Genomic DNA, 15,715 nt, shown 5'->3' with positions numbered 1-15,715 from the left:
ATAGTTGCAACTTTTCAAAAAAACTATATAATTCATCGACGATACGGTCGATATATATCAACAGACGTACTCCATCGGTATATACCAACCTTATTGCTGACGGGTATTTTTTATCGGTACATACCAACAGAATTAGAGACGGAACAAAAAATTCTGTCGGTAATTCTGTTGGTTTTCACCAATTTTCTGATAGTGTCAAATCTCATTTAACAATTTAAATTTTTACATTAAAACAATTATTTTAACATTACTCATTTACAAATCACATTTAAATCTACACCCAAACTAATAAAACTATATTACAAAAGTCTTGAATAATGTCATCTTGAATAAGTCTTGGATGTCGCGTGCCAAATTGAAGACTAATCTTGTCAAAACTAATTTCTCGACCACGCATGCTTTGAAAGGATCTTAGCAATGCAATCAACATTCCAAGCAAGATCTGTTACTGTGACACAAGCGAACCTATCAACAGGCCTTAGTTCATCAAGACAAATGCTCTAAAAGCTTGCTTATAATTCCTTTTAAAATCCTTTATCATCGAATCATAAGAGTAGATAAACTCTTACTTGATTACTTGTCCTCCGAAGTTTCCTTTGTACACTGAGCATGTGAATCGGTTACAAGGTGATAAAAGTTTCTTTGAAAATGACGTACCTCGTACTGGCATGTCAAGTGACATGACACTACCTTGGAAGTTGTATCGCGTGTACTTTTGTCAGTGGATGGCTATTGATGATGAGGTCATTATTTATTCATAAACGCAACTACTTCTCTCATGTATTGGCGTCGGGAAAGCTAATTTTACGGGGATGTTGGGAGAGAAAAAATAAATTTTAATTTTTTTAAAAATTATTTTAAAAATATAAAAGCCTAAATCAATTATTTGATCTACGTTTTGGTTAAAGTTAAGTAATATTTCTCGTAAAAAACATAAATATGTAAAAAAAAATTAAAGTCTTTTTTGAATTTTAATTAAAAATCAAAAGTTTTATATATGCTTTAAATTAAATCTATCAAAAACTATTTGGGCTAATAAATATTAAAAATAAAGTATTACATGTATATTTAACTCGTCTTACTGCAAGTCAACTAATTTTATTTTTTTTCTAATATAAAAATATTAATGTATAGGTGTTATTAACGTATTTGCAACAATAAAATATTTTTTTTAAAGTTTTTGTATAATAATTTATCTAAGAAAAATATATATAAAAAATAAATTAAAATACAAATTACAAAAACATATATATATATACACACACACCATTTCCAGGTGAGAACAATAACTTTTATTATAATTGTTGTTATTATTATATTCTAAACTGCACAAACTATATATCAAATAAAAACAGAATATGAAAGTAATCTAGTTGAGATTGCAGCAGAAATCTCAGTGTCTATTGAACAAGAGATTTTGTAACCCGAACCGACTCTGGTCATTAGAAGAAAGAAAGGTGCAATGGGTTTAGTTTAATTAGTCAAATTTTGAATCTGTTTTCTAGAGATTACAATTTCGAATCTTATAAATCTCAAATCCATTGGAGATTTACATGGTTATTAACATCAGGACCCGTGAAATTAGTTGAGATACAAGCAACCTAGCCCGCACACCCATATTAATAATAATAAATAAATAAATAAAAAGTAAGAAAGGCCAATAAAAATCAAAAGAAAAGGGCATTATATTCATAGCCAACACCACAAATCACACATTTGTTGGTATTCGCTTCATTACATAGCATAGTAGCATAATCTGACGCAAGCTCATACGCTTGACTTGTTAAGATGACTAAATCGACTTTTTTATTGATGTATGTATGTAGTGGTGATGGCGAAGGCATTGATACCTAGTAGAGCTCCAATCCCAGGCGTGGTTTGATGACAACTTCGAGAGGGGTCTCCTTCGGCAAGGCAATGCCTGGGCCTTCAATCATGTCCACAGGCAAGCCTGCAACAGTTGTTAAATCAAAACCCTGAAGGATCCTAGCAAGTGTCAGATGAACCACTATCAAGCCAAGATTTATGGCAGGGCAAGATCTTCTCCCCGAGCTAAAAGGAATGAACTCCATATTTTGACCCCTAAAATCAAGATCAGCATGGGTTGTCAAGAACCTGTCAGGTTTAAACTCGTTTGGGTTTTTCCACACACGAGGGTCTCGATGCAGCTTCCATATGTTTACTACTAGTCGAGTGCCCTTAGGAACATCATAGCCACCAATAGAACAATCTTCCATGGCCTCACGTATTCCTGTTAAGGGGCCAGGAGGGTATAAGCGCAGGGTTTCTTTCACAATTGCTTGGAGGTACCTGAGGTTCTTTATATCTGATTCTTCCACCATCTTTCTCTTCCTACTTGCTCGTCCAGCTCTTCTTGAGCAGCCTTTAGCACGGCCGGGTTGTTTAGCAATAGGGACAGCGTCCAAACTAATGTAGTTGCTGTGCTTCCTGCTCCTGTGAGGGTCAGAATCTGCAAAATTACAACAAAACGTGTGAAAATGAAAATATTTGCAAGTCAATTACCACCTGAACACTAGCGCAAGTGGTAGGAGACTGGAAGGTCTCTGCGGTGCGCCCCCTCACCTGCCAGCCCAAAAAAAAAAGAGGTACTAAAGGCTTACAGTTGGGAAACGTACCAAAGCTGTTGCCTTGATGACAACATCACGCGAATAGCCAGAAATCTTATCAGGACCTTCGGCAAGGTTAGAGATCATCACGTCCATGAAGTCGCTCTCACGATCGCTTCCCAATTCGCCATCTTTTTTTTTCTTAAGATGTTCTTCCAGCCAATTTCGTATCACGGCATCAAGTTCCTTGGCAGTCTTCTTCATGGCACTTACATGCCCCTGGTAATCAAGCCATTCAAGAAATGGAATCGCATCCGACATTACAAAAATCCCACTCAGATACAAGGCTTTTTTTATGGCTTTTTTGTAACGCCAGGGCTCGCTGTTCTCCTTGTCATATGTGCTGCTGCAATATCGCTTCCCGACTATTGTTCTAAGGTTTATGTTGAACGTCAAGCTTTCCAACAATTTGCTTATATTCACCTTCGCAGGGGAGCCCACATTTCCTGCATAAAAATTGTGCAAACCTTTGATGAACGTGTCTACTTCTGACACACGGACATGCTTGAGCATTTCAAGCCGCTGATTTGATAGAAGCTGAAGAGTGGCCAGCTTTCGGACATCTCGCCAATACTGTCCATACGGGGCTAATGCAAAAGCTGCGTTGTCATAAAACATATGTTTCCCTGCTGCTATGCCTGCTCTGGTAGCCAAAACTCTGTCATTGGTGTTTAAGCAATCCTTCACTGTTTCCCAACTACTGACCACTAGGGTTCGATGAATGCCGAACTTGAGTGAGTAAATAGGGCCATATTTATCGGCAATGGCTCCAAGGGTTTTACATGCTGGGTCTTTGCCAACCAGACTAGGGAGGTGACCAAGTATCGGCCATGCCCCGGATGGTTCAGGGGCTCTGTTTGGTTTTTTGCTTTCACTATTTCTGGCTAAGATTTTCCAGAAACCATAAAGGAATACCAAAATGAGAGCCTCAAGAATCATTTGGAATTGGATATAAAAGAAATCCAGGGAGGAAAAGAAGATGGTTTGAATGCACCAGATGGTTTGGTTGGTATTTATAGACCCATGATCCATATATAGTCAATTAGATTAGACAAGGCATAAAAAATAATATAAAACACGAGTGAAGTGATGATGACATTTTTAACAGGACATAAAAAAAAACAGTGTAAACTTGTAAAATTAAATCATAAAATTATATGTAAATTTTTTTAACTAATTATATTTTGATAATTAATCAAAATAACACTATAACATAATTAAAACAAAAATAAAATACAAGTTGAAATAATTAAAGATATATAGGGAAATGACAAGCATGTTTAATTTAATGTTGAAATACTTAAATGATTTAAAAATAGATAATTGTGAATGAATATCGTTCACTAGTCTCCTTCCTTCAAGTAAGATAGCCAATGAGCATGGAGCTCAATTAATAGTAGGGTCTACCAGCCTCTTCTTTGTACTAAGAAACATAAAGAGAAGGGTTCTCATAATTGTCGGTCCAAAATCGAGTGGACCTCATAAGAAGCTGAAAATCCCATCATAAAATATCAAGAGAAGGGTTTTTCTTGGTTTCTTGCTCTTCTTTTGACCTTTTCTGCTCGTGTATCACGCAGAAGGGATAATCGTAGGGTCCATGCATGGTTTTAGTGGCGTGGCATGGTTTCCTTCCTCGCTGTACTACTTGCCACAGCATAGCCTAGTTTTCTTCTTCTTCTTTGTTCTTTTTTTGTTTTTACTTGAAATGAATTTTTTTTTATGATATTAAAGTTTTAATTGCTAAGTCATAAAAGTTTTAATATCAACGCAATTAACATTCTTCTCTACTAAATTAAAATAATAAAAAAAAATTAAACATAAATATTTTTTAAATCCATATACATTTTAAAACTCCAAAAACTTTCATTTTAAAAAACATTAGAGAATAATACAAAATCATTCATCAAATTTCATTTAACAATTTAAATTTTTAAAATTAAAATAATTATTTTAACATTACTCATTTACAAATCACATTTAAACCCTGCACCCAAACTAATAAAACTATATTAACAAAGAATAAAAAAATAAAAGCATATAAAAAAAATGAAGTATTACTCCTTCAAACTTGGAAAAAGCTAAACCAAATATGAAAATCTTTGTAGCATGAATTCAAATCCACGAGGATATAAGCTTAAAACTTGGACTTTAAAAAAAAAAAAAAAAAAGCTAAAGCAAAACAACAGAAATTTATTCTATTCTAAAATTATTATAGAAATATATTTATTTTTATCTTTCCAATCAAATACATTTTTATTCTTTATTTATCTATTTATTCTATTTTAAAACTCTAATAAAAACATAACCTAAGTTTTGGCTCTAAGTTCTTATGATTTTAAATTACTCCTAAGAAGTTTTCAAACAATGAGTGAGATCCGACAAAAGATTAAGCAATCATACAAGCTGATAGTATTTATGAGCAGCATTTATCATTTTTCAAAGAGATTATTGTACACTAGTTTACAAGCTAATAAAAAAATATTAAGATAGTAAAAAATTATTTCATATTTTTATTAAATATCATTTTAACAAGTCAATTTTAAAAGTTTTTTATTCGACTCCTTACCTAACTCGAGTTTAAAATTAAATTATATGAAAGTTGTTTCATTATTTTCTAGTTGACATGGTCGGTTCAAAAATAATTTGATTGACTAATAAAAAAACATTTATGATAAAATTTAGAAAAAATAATAAAATTAACATTAAAAAATCTATTAACCCAACTTTTTACTTAGTTTTTGTTTAAAATTAAATTAAGTGTAAGTTGTTCTGACCTGATTTAATCGACTTAACTGGTCTAAAATCAACAAGGCCAATTGATTAAAAAAAAATTATAAGGATGCAATTGAAAAATAAATAATGAAATTGAATGAAAAAACTTATTGATCGATTCGATTCCTTTCCTAGCATATATTTAAATTAAAATGAGTGAGAGTTGTCAAGATTTGATTCAGTCAATTCAAAAACAAATCGAATGATTAATAAAAAAATTTAAAAGATAAAATTAAAAAAAAATATATAGAATAAAAATAATAAAAAAAAAATAGAAATACAATAAGAGACTGAATTGAAATTAAAAAAAAAATTGACTATTCATATAAACAACAACGAAGCTAAACAATGATTTCCACGTTTTCCAGCAAATAAGTAATTTAGTTTCCTTCACAAGGCATCCCTGTGACCCTGGAAAATATAGCCCTTGTGACATGTGGTATGAATATTTTTTAAAAAAAGAAGAAAAGTTGGAATGGAAGGTATTCGTTTTTCGCCGGCTCCTATTCCGGCGTTTCGGTCATTTCGGATAAAATAGAACGGAATTGACAACCTTGATCAGGACTGAAAGTTTAATGATAATTGCTCAATTATTTTGCAAACAATGGCGAAAAAAACAATCAATTCTGGAGCTAATTAATTCATGGAGACAGCTCCAGAATTGATGTTTCGGCAGATTATAGGCTGGAAAACGTGGCACATTTGCATCCCCACATTGTTTTGTTTCCCACAAGAGCACGTGAAGAGAAAGGGAAAAGTAAGCAGACAAGAAATAATGTCAGCAATATACATTCATTAATATTTTGATAGGGTTACTTCATTTTCAAAAAAATTATATCTCTAAACTGTGGAGTTGTATATTTTCTGAAAAGTTTTTATTTTATTATTTGTGTTATGAAAAATAGCTTACAAGACTGTTTAAATATTAAAAGAAACATTATGATTAATAAAATATTAATTAAATTAAGAATCTTAATGAATAGTAGTAAAAAAAATAAGAAATTTTTTTTAAAAAAAAAACTTAAATAAAATGTTTCTAGCCTAATTTGAACCAAGGTTGTCAATTCTGTTTCGGCAGGTGTTTTATTTTTTCAATTGGAATGAAATGTTTTAGTTTCAGAGTGTTTTGGCATGTCGTTTCGGGGTTGTACTATATATATATATTCAACAAACATAATTCAAATTCAAGATAAATTAATTATAAATTATGTAATACAAACACAATGCCAAACAAATATAATTTTGAAATTTAAAATATTTCTAAATAGTCAAGATTATATAGATCTTTAACTTAAAGTAATCCAACTTAAATAAAATATCAAAATATTATGAAAATTAAATGTTTTAACAAAAATATTTTAAATATAAAGTTAGGTCAATGGTATCAAGGTTAATGGAATCTAAAGCATCTCTTATTTTGCTCAAATTCCTACAAAGTATAAACATGAAAAAAACAACATGAATATAAACCATATATATTAGTAATAAATCTAATTTTAAACAATTAATATCATTGTTAATGAAAATAGTAATAATAATTTTCAATATTATTATTAATACTATTGTTATTGAAAATAGTAATGAAAAAGAGCTTTTTATAATTAGCTTTTCAAGAGCGGAATGGAACATGTGGAATAAAACCAGAACGTTCCGAGTGGAATTTAGCCGAAAAATCCGAAACGAACCGAGATTTAAAATAAAATAAAATTTGTTCTGTTTTTTTGAATTGGTATAAAATATTTCAACCATTCCAAATAAAATAGAATAAAATTGACAAGCTTAATTTGATCATGTAAACAAAAACCATTGACTAGCTACCTAGTTAGGTTTCTAGAATGATGTAGAAAAATTTTCGGTACTATTCAATTATTCAATAAAATAATTGAATAATTCATGGAACACATGAAACACCTGTTAATTAAATAACACGTGTGAATATCACATCACTAAAATTAAGTGTCCAAGTATCATAATACCAATTCACGCTTCATTATATTGATTAGGCATGAAGTAATTCAGAGACTGAGGAAGACTCTACTGAAGCCTCAACACCTTCCTCTGTTCACTAGTAGCCAACACACGTCGTTCAAAGTCTCACGCTATTGAATAAACGAGCCCACATTACGACAACTTTTTAGCTTTTCTTTTTTTATATTTGTTTTAGTCCATGTTTCTTTCCAATTCCATTTTGTTGACTTTGATAATTAAATCCCTAAATTATTATTATTTTTTATTTATTGATGTTTGTTTGGACCGAGTTCTTGCCGATCTATGATTTTCATGGTATTGGTTGATTGTACTTCATGATTAATTGGTCTTTCGTGGATTTGTGACTTAAGACTAAGAGGTTGAGGGTCTTATTGGGCAAGTTTTGTTAAGATTAAAAGAAATAAGGGCTTAATTGCATGATTTTATTTGAGCAGAGCATTGATAAACAAGGGCGCCACTGACGATAGTGATCTTGACAATATTGGACCAAGTACTAATGGATTGAGCTTTGGGACTTCTAGAGATTTAGACTAGTTTGATGAACTGTCCAAGCATTAAGTGTGTTTGGTTTGGAAGTATGATAGTTTTTTTTTACTTAAAAAAAAAAAATTACTTTCCATCCAAACAAACAAGAGGTTCTAATCTTGCTTTTTGTACATTGTCATGCATAGCACAACAACCACCACCATGCTTAACCTATAAATTTTCGAACAACAAAAGGTTCTCTTCTTGCAAAGATTTGCCTGTTTTGAGTTCCTCTCTTAACTGAAACTACCATTCATTATCCAACAGAGTTAATGTTGTCTTCAGGCATGTTGGTGTGACCGATCACAAATGGATTGCTTGGGCTATCAATCCAACTTCAATAAGGATGATTGGTTTGCAAGCAATCATCCCTCTTCCAAGAATGGATGGAAGTCTTGTAGTTTATACTTCTCTGATAACGAGTTACGGAAGCAATCATCTCTAGCAAGCATGTCCGATGTCTGAAAACACTCCATTAAGTCCCAATGTTAAATCCATGGATAAGGAGTTTGGACTTCCTTTTAGGAAGGATTATGACGAAAAGAAGCTCTTCAAGCACAATGAAAAATGTCCATAGAATATTGAACATAATAAGCTAGGGTATTCTAATGCAATTGGGGTGCTCCAATCTCGTTTTGCAATTGTACGTGTACATGTTTGATACTGGGATGAAGAAACGCTTACATATATTATGAAAGCTTGCATAATATAATTATTCAGGATGAACGAGCAATGAACCTTGGATTTGACCATGAACATGAAGTTTAATTCCTTTGTATCAGTGTCACATGGTGAAATACCAGAACTACATGATTTTCTTCAAACTCATAATTGAATTAGGGATAGAGCAACTAGCTCTCAACTACAAGAAGATTTGATTGAACATTTGTGGGAACAATATGGCAAGGAGTAGAATCTTTAGATTTGAACTTCTTATGTTATTATAATTTTCAAGTTTTTTTATGTTTTTTTTTTCATTATGGTTGTTATCTTTTAAGTTAATTAATCCTACTTATTATTATTAAGTGTTAGAGGAACTTCAAAAAAGTATTATGAATTGAAATCAATTTCATAACAATATATTTAAAATAACCAATAATTTTCTACATATTTAATTAAAAATACATTACATTACAATAAATCAATCAAAGTTAATTAAAAATTAAAACCCCTCTTTTGCATGATTTCTAACTTTCTATTTTGAAAATACACTGTAGAAATTGGATCCAAATTAGAAATATTCATTTTCATAATTTGTTCTTCTTTCTCAATGCTGTCCAATTCTTGTTTCTCTTGACTTTGTTGAATCATCATGGCTTGTTGCTCAAACATAATTTTCATGTCTTGTTTCTTCTGATCCTCAATTTCAACTAGAGTATCCCTGAATTGTTGTAAGAGATTTGTTACAGTTACCTCCCTAACTTTATCTTTTCCTTGTCTACGTTTAAGTCGTTCCTTTGCAACCTTCTGACCAATTGGTCTATCTTGATAAATCAATGGTTCACTATCTTCTCCTTAACTAGCAGAATTAGGGGTAGATGAAGTTGATGAAGTCAGACTTGCATTGACATGACTTTTTTGTTTCTTATTTGACTTTTGATGTTAACTTACACGTTCAAATTGTCATTTGGGTTCTTTTCTTAAGATAACCCAACAATGTTCTAGTTGAAATCGTTTGCCAACGCAAGAAGCATACATTTTTCGAGCATCATTAATTTGGTAAAAAAATAAATAAATTAAATAATGTAAAAATATGTGTTAAATAAATTAATTAAATAGTGTTAAAATATGTGTTAATAATTTAACATGGAAATGAATATTAAAATTACCCTTTATTCTTCGATCATTCCACTTTACTGACGATTTTCAATTTGAGTGACAAATCCAACAAATTTACCGACTTCTCTATTTATTTCTTGCCATCTACTTGAGATGCTTATTTGGGAACGATTATTCAAGTTTGCTCCATTCTCTGCAAAGTAAGTATGTACACGAGCCCAAAATTATTTTGTCTGTTGTTCAACTCCTGTAATTGGATTCTTGCTTGTATTTAACCATGCAGAGACAAGTAAACAATCTTTTCCTGGTGAAAAGTTTTAACTTCTTTGTGATTTTTTTATTGTATTGACATTTAAATTCGAGTATGTTAAGTCATTAATTAATTGATTAGAATCACTTGGTTGAGGGATAATATTTTTATGACTCGCTCATAAGAAAATTGGTAAAAGAGCTTAGAAAATTTGAATCCATCTAAATTCAAAAAAAAAAAAAAAAAAAAAAAAAAAAAAAAAAAAACGCTTAAGTTAAAACCTTATAAAAAGTTGTAAAGGAAGCTCACATTCAATGTCTAGCAATTTTGTAGTTTCCATACATGTGAATTAATAATAAGAATTGCCTTTTACTTGTTATAACATTAATCTAATCATACAATTAATCTAATCACTTGGTTTAGTTGTATTTTTAACAAGACAAAATATAATTGACCTCAAATTAAAATAGACAATCAAAAATAAATTTAAGATATGTCACTCCATGTTTTTATTAATATCAGTTACCATCATTACTTCCTTTCAATTTTGTCAAAGATAACAATATAAATAAAAATTATTTTCCTTAACCCAAATCAAAAATATAAAATAACAAAGAAATAAAAATCATTACAAATAGCAAATAAAAATCAAGAGATGAAAAAAATAATAAAAATAGAAAAAGTCTTTAAGCAAACATACCTTTTGATTTCAACTAATTAACACAATCGATGTTATTAATTAACCGGAGAACAATTAATTCTTGTTTTCTAAATCAGAGAGAAGGGTGAAATTTGCAAATAAGTTTTTTTTCCTTCTATTTTTTCTTAAATGTAGTCTTCTTCCTTCAGTTGGTTCTGCTTTTAAATGAAAAACATTAACGTTGGCTAACGGATATAAAATGAATATGCTGGCCAACAGATATAAGTCAACAGAGAAAAATACGGTTGCCAACGTCTTCATATGCCTTTTGCTACAGAAAAAGATAGAAATAACTTTTACCGTACTCAACAGCTATTTTATCTGTGAATTTAGCTACCCATTGGAGTTGACATAAACAAATAAAAAAGCTAAAAGTACAAGATTTTTTTTTTTTTGCTCTTCTTTTACCTAATTAGTCAGATTTTGAATATGTTTTCTAGAGATTACCATTTCAAATCTCATAAATCTCAAATCTATTGGAGGTTTACATAGTTATTAACTTCACGTCCTGTAAAATTAATCAACGTACGTGCAAGCTAATCTAAACACTCACGTTAACAAAAAAAAAAAAGTAAGAAAGGCCAAATAAAAATCAAAAGAAAAGGACATTATATTCATAGCCAACACCACAAATCACACATTTGTTGGTATTCGCTTCATTACATAGCATAGTAGCATAATCTGACGCAAGCTCATACGCTTGACTTGTTAAGATGCCTAAATCAACTTTTTTATTGATGTATGTATGTACTGGTGAAGGCAAAGGCATTGATACCTAGTAGAGCTCCAATCCTAGGCGTGGTTTGATGACAACTTCGAGAGGGGTCTCCTTCGGCAAGGCAATGCCTGGGCCTTCAATCATGTCCACAGGCAAGCCTGCAACAGTTGTTAAATCAAAACCCTGAAGGATCCTAGCAAGTGTCAGATGAACCACTATCAAGCCAAGATTTATGGCAGGGCAAGATCTTCTCCCCGAGCTAAAAGGAATGAACTCCATATTTTGACCCCTAAAATCAAGATCAGCATGGGTTGTCAAGAACCTGTCAGGTTTAAACTCGTTTGGGTTTTTCCACACACGAGGGTCTCGATGCAGCTTCCATATGTTTACTACTAGTCGAGTGCCCTTAGGAACATCATAGCCACCAATAGAACAATCTTCCATGGCCTCACGTATTCCTGTTAAGGGGCCAGGAGGGTATAAGCGCAGGGTTTCTTTCACAATTGCTTGGAGGTACCTGAGGTTCTTTATATCTGATTCTTCCACCCATCTTTCTCTTCCTACTTGCTCGTCCAGCTCTTCTTGAGCAGCCTTTAGCACGGCCGGGTTGTTTAGCAATAGGGACAGCGTCCAAACTAATGTAGTTGCTGTGCTTCCTGCTCCTGTGAGGGTCAGAATCTGCAAAATTACAACAAAACGTGTGAAAATGAAAATATTTGCAAGTCAATTACCACCTGAACACTAGCGCAAGTGGTAGGAGACTGGAAGGTCTCTGCGGTGCGCCCCCTCACCTGCCAGCCCAAAAAAAAAAGAGGTACTAAAGGCTTACAGTTGGGAAACGTACCAAAGCTGTTGCCTTGATGACAACATCACGCGAATAGCCAGAAATCTTATCAGGACCTTCGGCAAGGTTAGAGATCATCACGTCCATGAAGTCGCTCTCACGATCGCTTCCCAATTCGCCATCTTTTTTTTTCTTAAGATGTTCTTCCAGCCAATTTCGTATCACGGCATCAAGTTCCTTGGCAGTCTTCTTCATGGCACTTACATGCCCCTGGTAATCAAGCCATTCAAGAAATGGAATCGCATCCGACATTACAAAAATCCCACTCAGATACAAGGCTTTTTTTATGGCTTTTTTGTAACGCCAGGGCTCGCTGTTCTCCTTGTCATATGTGCTGCTGCAATACCGCTTCCCGACTATTGTTCTAAGGTTTATGTTGAACGTCAAGCTTTCCAACAATTTGCTTATATTCACCTTCGCAGGGGAGTCCACATTTCCTGCATAAAAACTGTGCAAACCTTTGATGAACGTGTCTACTTCTGACACACGGACATGCTTGAGCATTTCAAGCCGCTGATTTGATAGAAGCTGAAGAGTGGCCAGCTTTCGGACATCTCGCCAATACTGTCCATACGGGGCTAATGCAAAAGCTGCGTTGTCATAAAACATATGTTTCCCTGCTGCTATGCCTGCTCTGGTAGCCAAAACTCTGTCATTGGTGTTTAAGCAATCCTTCACTGTTTCCCAACTACTGACCACTAGGGTTCGATGAATGCCGAACTTGAGTGAGTAAATAGGGCCATATTTATCGGCAATGGCTCCAAGGGTTTTACATGCTGGGTCTTTGCCAACCAGACTAGGGAGGTGACCAAATAACGGCCATGCCCCGGATGGTTCAGGGGCTCTGGTTGGTTTTTTGCTTTCACTATTTCTGGCCAAGATTTTCCAGAAACCATAAAGGAATACCAAAATGAGAGCCTCAAGAATCATTTGGAATTGGATATAAAAGAAATCCAGGGAGGAAAAGAAGATGGTTTGAATGCACCTCATGGTTTGGTTGGTATTTATAGACCCATCATCTATATATAGTCAACTAGATTAGACAAGGCATGAAAAGTAATAATATAAAGCACGAGTGAAGTGATAATGGCGAGGTTGTAAAAAAAAAAACAATATTTCAACATAACATGAAAAATATAATATAAAATTAGATTGTAAAATTATATGTAACTTTTTTTAATTAATTATATATTGATAATTAATCTAAGCAAGTAATAAATAAGTATATAACATAATTAAAATGAAAAGAAAATACAAGTTGAAATAATTAAAGACAAACCTTTTTCTTTTTTTTATTATTATTTTTTATCAATTAATTGATATGGTTAATTAGATTAGATATTGATAGGTGGAGATAGCTAAAAATATACTTCTTGCATGAAAAAGATCTCATGTTATTGATCATTCATGTCACAAAGTTATGTGTGGTGCTGAATTCCTTATCATATTTGAATTCATGCTCAGTTTTATATAACTAAAACAAGAGGAAAAAAAACAAGTGTTACTATCAAATTTTATTTGTTATTGTTTGTCTTCTAAATTGATATTATTTTTTTATCTGTTTTTGTTTGTCTTTTAAACTGTTACTGTTTTATTATTTACGGGTTTTTCATTATATATTTCATTTTTTTTTTCAACTAGCATGTCTATAGAATATTAAGCAATTTAGCATTTTATTTGTTTGAAATTTTTTATGCTTAGTTTTATATAACTAAAACAAGGAAAAAAAAAAGTTATTATCAAATTTCATTTGTTATTATATATCTTCTGAAGTTTTACTATTTGATTGTTTACGGGGTTCTAGTTCACATATTTTGTTTTTTTAAAACTAGCATGCTTGTAAAATATTTAGCAGTCTAGCACTTTATTTATCATAATTTTTTTTATGCTTAATTTTATATAACTAAAACAAGAAAAAAAAAAAAACAGGAGTTATTGTCAAAAAATTTCCGTTCATTTTTTTTAATTGAATTTACAGGTTAGGCAAAGAGAGCTAACCTAGTAAGAAAAGTAAGTCATCTATTTTTGTTCCTTCACTCTACTTTCTTGCATGGTAGCTCTCTATAGAATCACTAACCTGGAGCAAACCAGACTCATACTGGGAAGGAGAAGGAAAGTAGGAGACAACATAACAAAAAGTTTAATTAATTACACACTCATTCTATTCTACTGGAAGATTACAATTAAGAAGAACAAGCGACGGTAAGACGAGGAGATGATTTATAATTATAAGATATATAGGGCAGTGACAAGCATGTTTAATTTAATGTTGAAATACTTAAATGATTTAAAAATAAATAATTGTGAATGAATATCGTTCACTAGTCTCCTTCCTTCAAGTAAGATAGCCAATTAATAGTAGGGTCTACCAGCCTCTTCTTTGTACTAAGAATCAAAAAGAGAAGGGTTCTCATAATTGTGGGTCCAAAATCGAGTGGACCTCATAAGAAGCTGAAAATCGCATCATAATATATCAAGAGAAGGGTTTTTCTTGGTTTCTTGCTCTTCTTTTGACCTTTTCTGCTCGTGTATCACGCAGTAGGGATAATCGTTGGGTCCATGCATGGTTTTCTTGGCATGCATGATTTCCTTCCTCGCTGTACTACTTGCCAAAAATAACGAGGCTGACATTTTTAAGGGCTGTCAGGACTGAAAGTTTAATGATAATTGCTCAATTATTTTGCAAACAATGGGGAAAAAAACAATCAATTCTGGAGCTAATTAATTCATGGAGACAGCTCCAGAATTGATGTTTCGGGAGATTATAGGCTGGAAAACGTGGCACATTTGCATCCCCACATTGTTTTAGTTCCGACAAGAACTCGTGAAGAGAAAGGAAAAGTAAGCAGACAAGAAATAATGTCATCAATAAATATTCATTAATATTTTGATAGGGTTACTTCATTTTCAAAAAAATTATATCTCTAAACTGTGGAGTTGTATATTTTCTGTAAAGTTTTTATTTTATTATTTGTGTTATGAAAAATAGCTTACAAGACTGTTTAAATATTAAAAGAAACATTATGATTAATAAAATATTAATTAAATTAAGAATCATAATGAATAGCAGTAAAAAAAATAAGAAAATTTTAAAAACAAAAACTAAAATAAAAGGTTTCCAGCCTAATTTGAGCACATAAACAAAAACAATTGACTAACTACCTGCCGCGTATAGTTAGGTTTTTAGAATGATGTAGAAACAATTTCAGTACAATTCAATTATTCAATAAAATAATTGAATAATACATGGAACACATGCAACACCTTTTAATTAAATCACACGTGTGAATATCACATCACTAAAAATAATTGTCCAAGTATCATAGGATATTAGATTTCATAATCAAAGCACCATAGGATGGTAATTCCGAGACTGAGAAAGTGCCTGTTTGGCACTGCGATAGCGACAGCAGCTAAAAATAAAAGCTGGATCAAAGTATTTGGTTAACCCAAACTTCATAATTTCTTTACATGGGTCCCACCTAATAACTGAGGTCGAACCTCATCTCAT

General features: G+C 32.1%; 1 protein-coding gene and 1 pseudogene across 1 annotated transcript; both read right to left on the bottom strand.

Moving 5' to 3' along the window:
* Positions 1 to 1,661: 1,661 nt before the first annotated feature.
* Positions 1,662 to 3,609, bottom strand: LOC118056057 (dimethylnonatriene synthase-like; annotated as a pseudogene).
* Positions 3,610 to 11,227: 7,618 nt separating this feature from the next.
* Positions 11,228 to 13,212, bottom strand: LOC118056052 (dimethylnonatriene synthase). Its single transcript, XM_035068159.2, has 2 exons — positions 12,205 to 13,212; positions 11,228 to 12,038 (listed from the first exon to the last, which is right to left on the bottom strand). The coding sequence occupies exons 1-2, from the start codon at positions 13,192 to 13,194 to the stop codon at positions 11,418 to 11,420; spliced, it is 1,611 nt and encodes a 536-aa protein (XP_034924050.1). The 5' UTR covers positions 13,195 to 13,212; the 3' UTR covers positions 11,228 to 11,417.
* Between the last annotated feature and the right edge of the window lie 2,503 nt (positions 13,213 to 15,715).

This window comes from Populus alba, chromosome 4 (genome assembly GCF_005239225.2).
Source record: "Populus alba chromosome 4, ASM523922v2, whole genome shotgun sequence".
Classification (NCBI taxonomy): Eukaryota; Viridiplantae; Streptophyta; class Magnoliopsida; order Malpighiales; family Salicaceae; genus Populus; species Populus alba.
This window is presented reverse-complemented; position numbering and strand designations above follow the sequence as displayed.

Excerpts from the sequence above, each read along its gene's own strand:
- LOC118056052 (XM_035068159.2), bottom strand. The coding sequence starts at position 13,194 with ATGAGGTGCATTCAAACCATCTTCTTTTCCTCCCTGGATTTCTTTTAT. Across the intron at positions 12,039-12,204 it reads TCATCAAGGCAACAGCTTTG|ATTCTGACCCTCACAGGAGC; the intron begins GTACGTTTCCCA and ends GTAATTTTGCAG.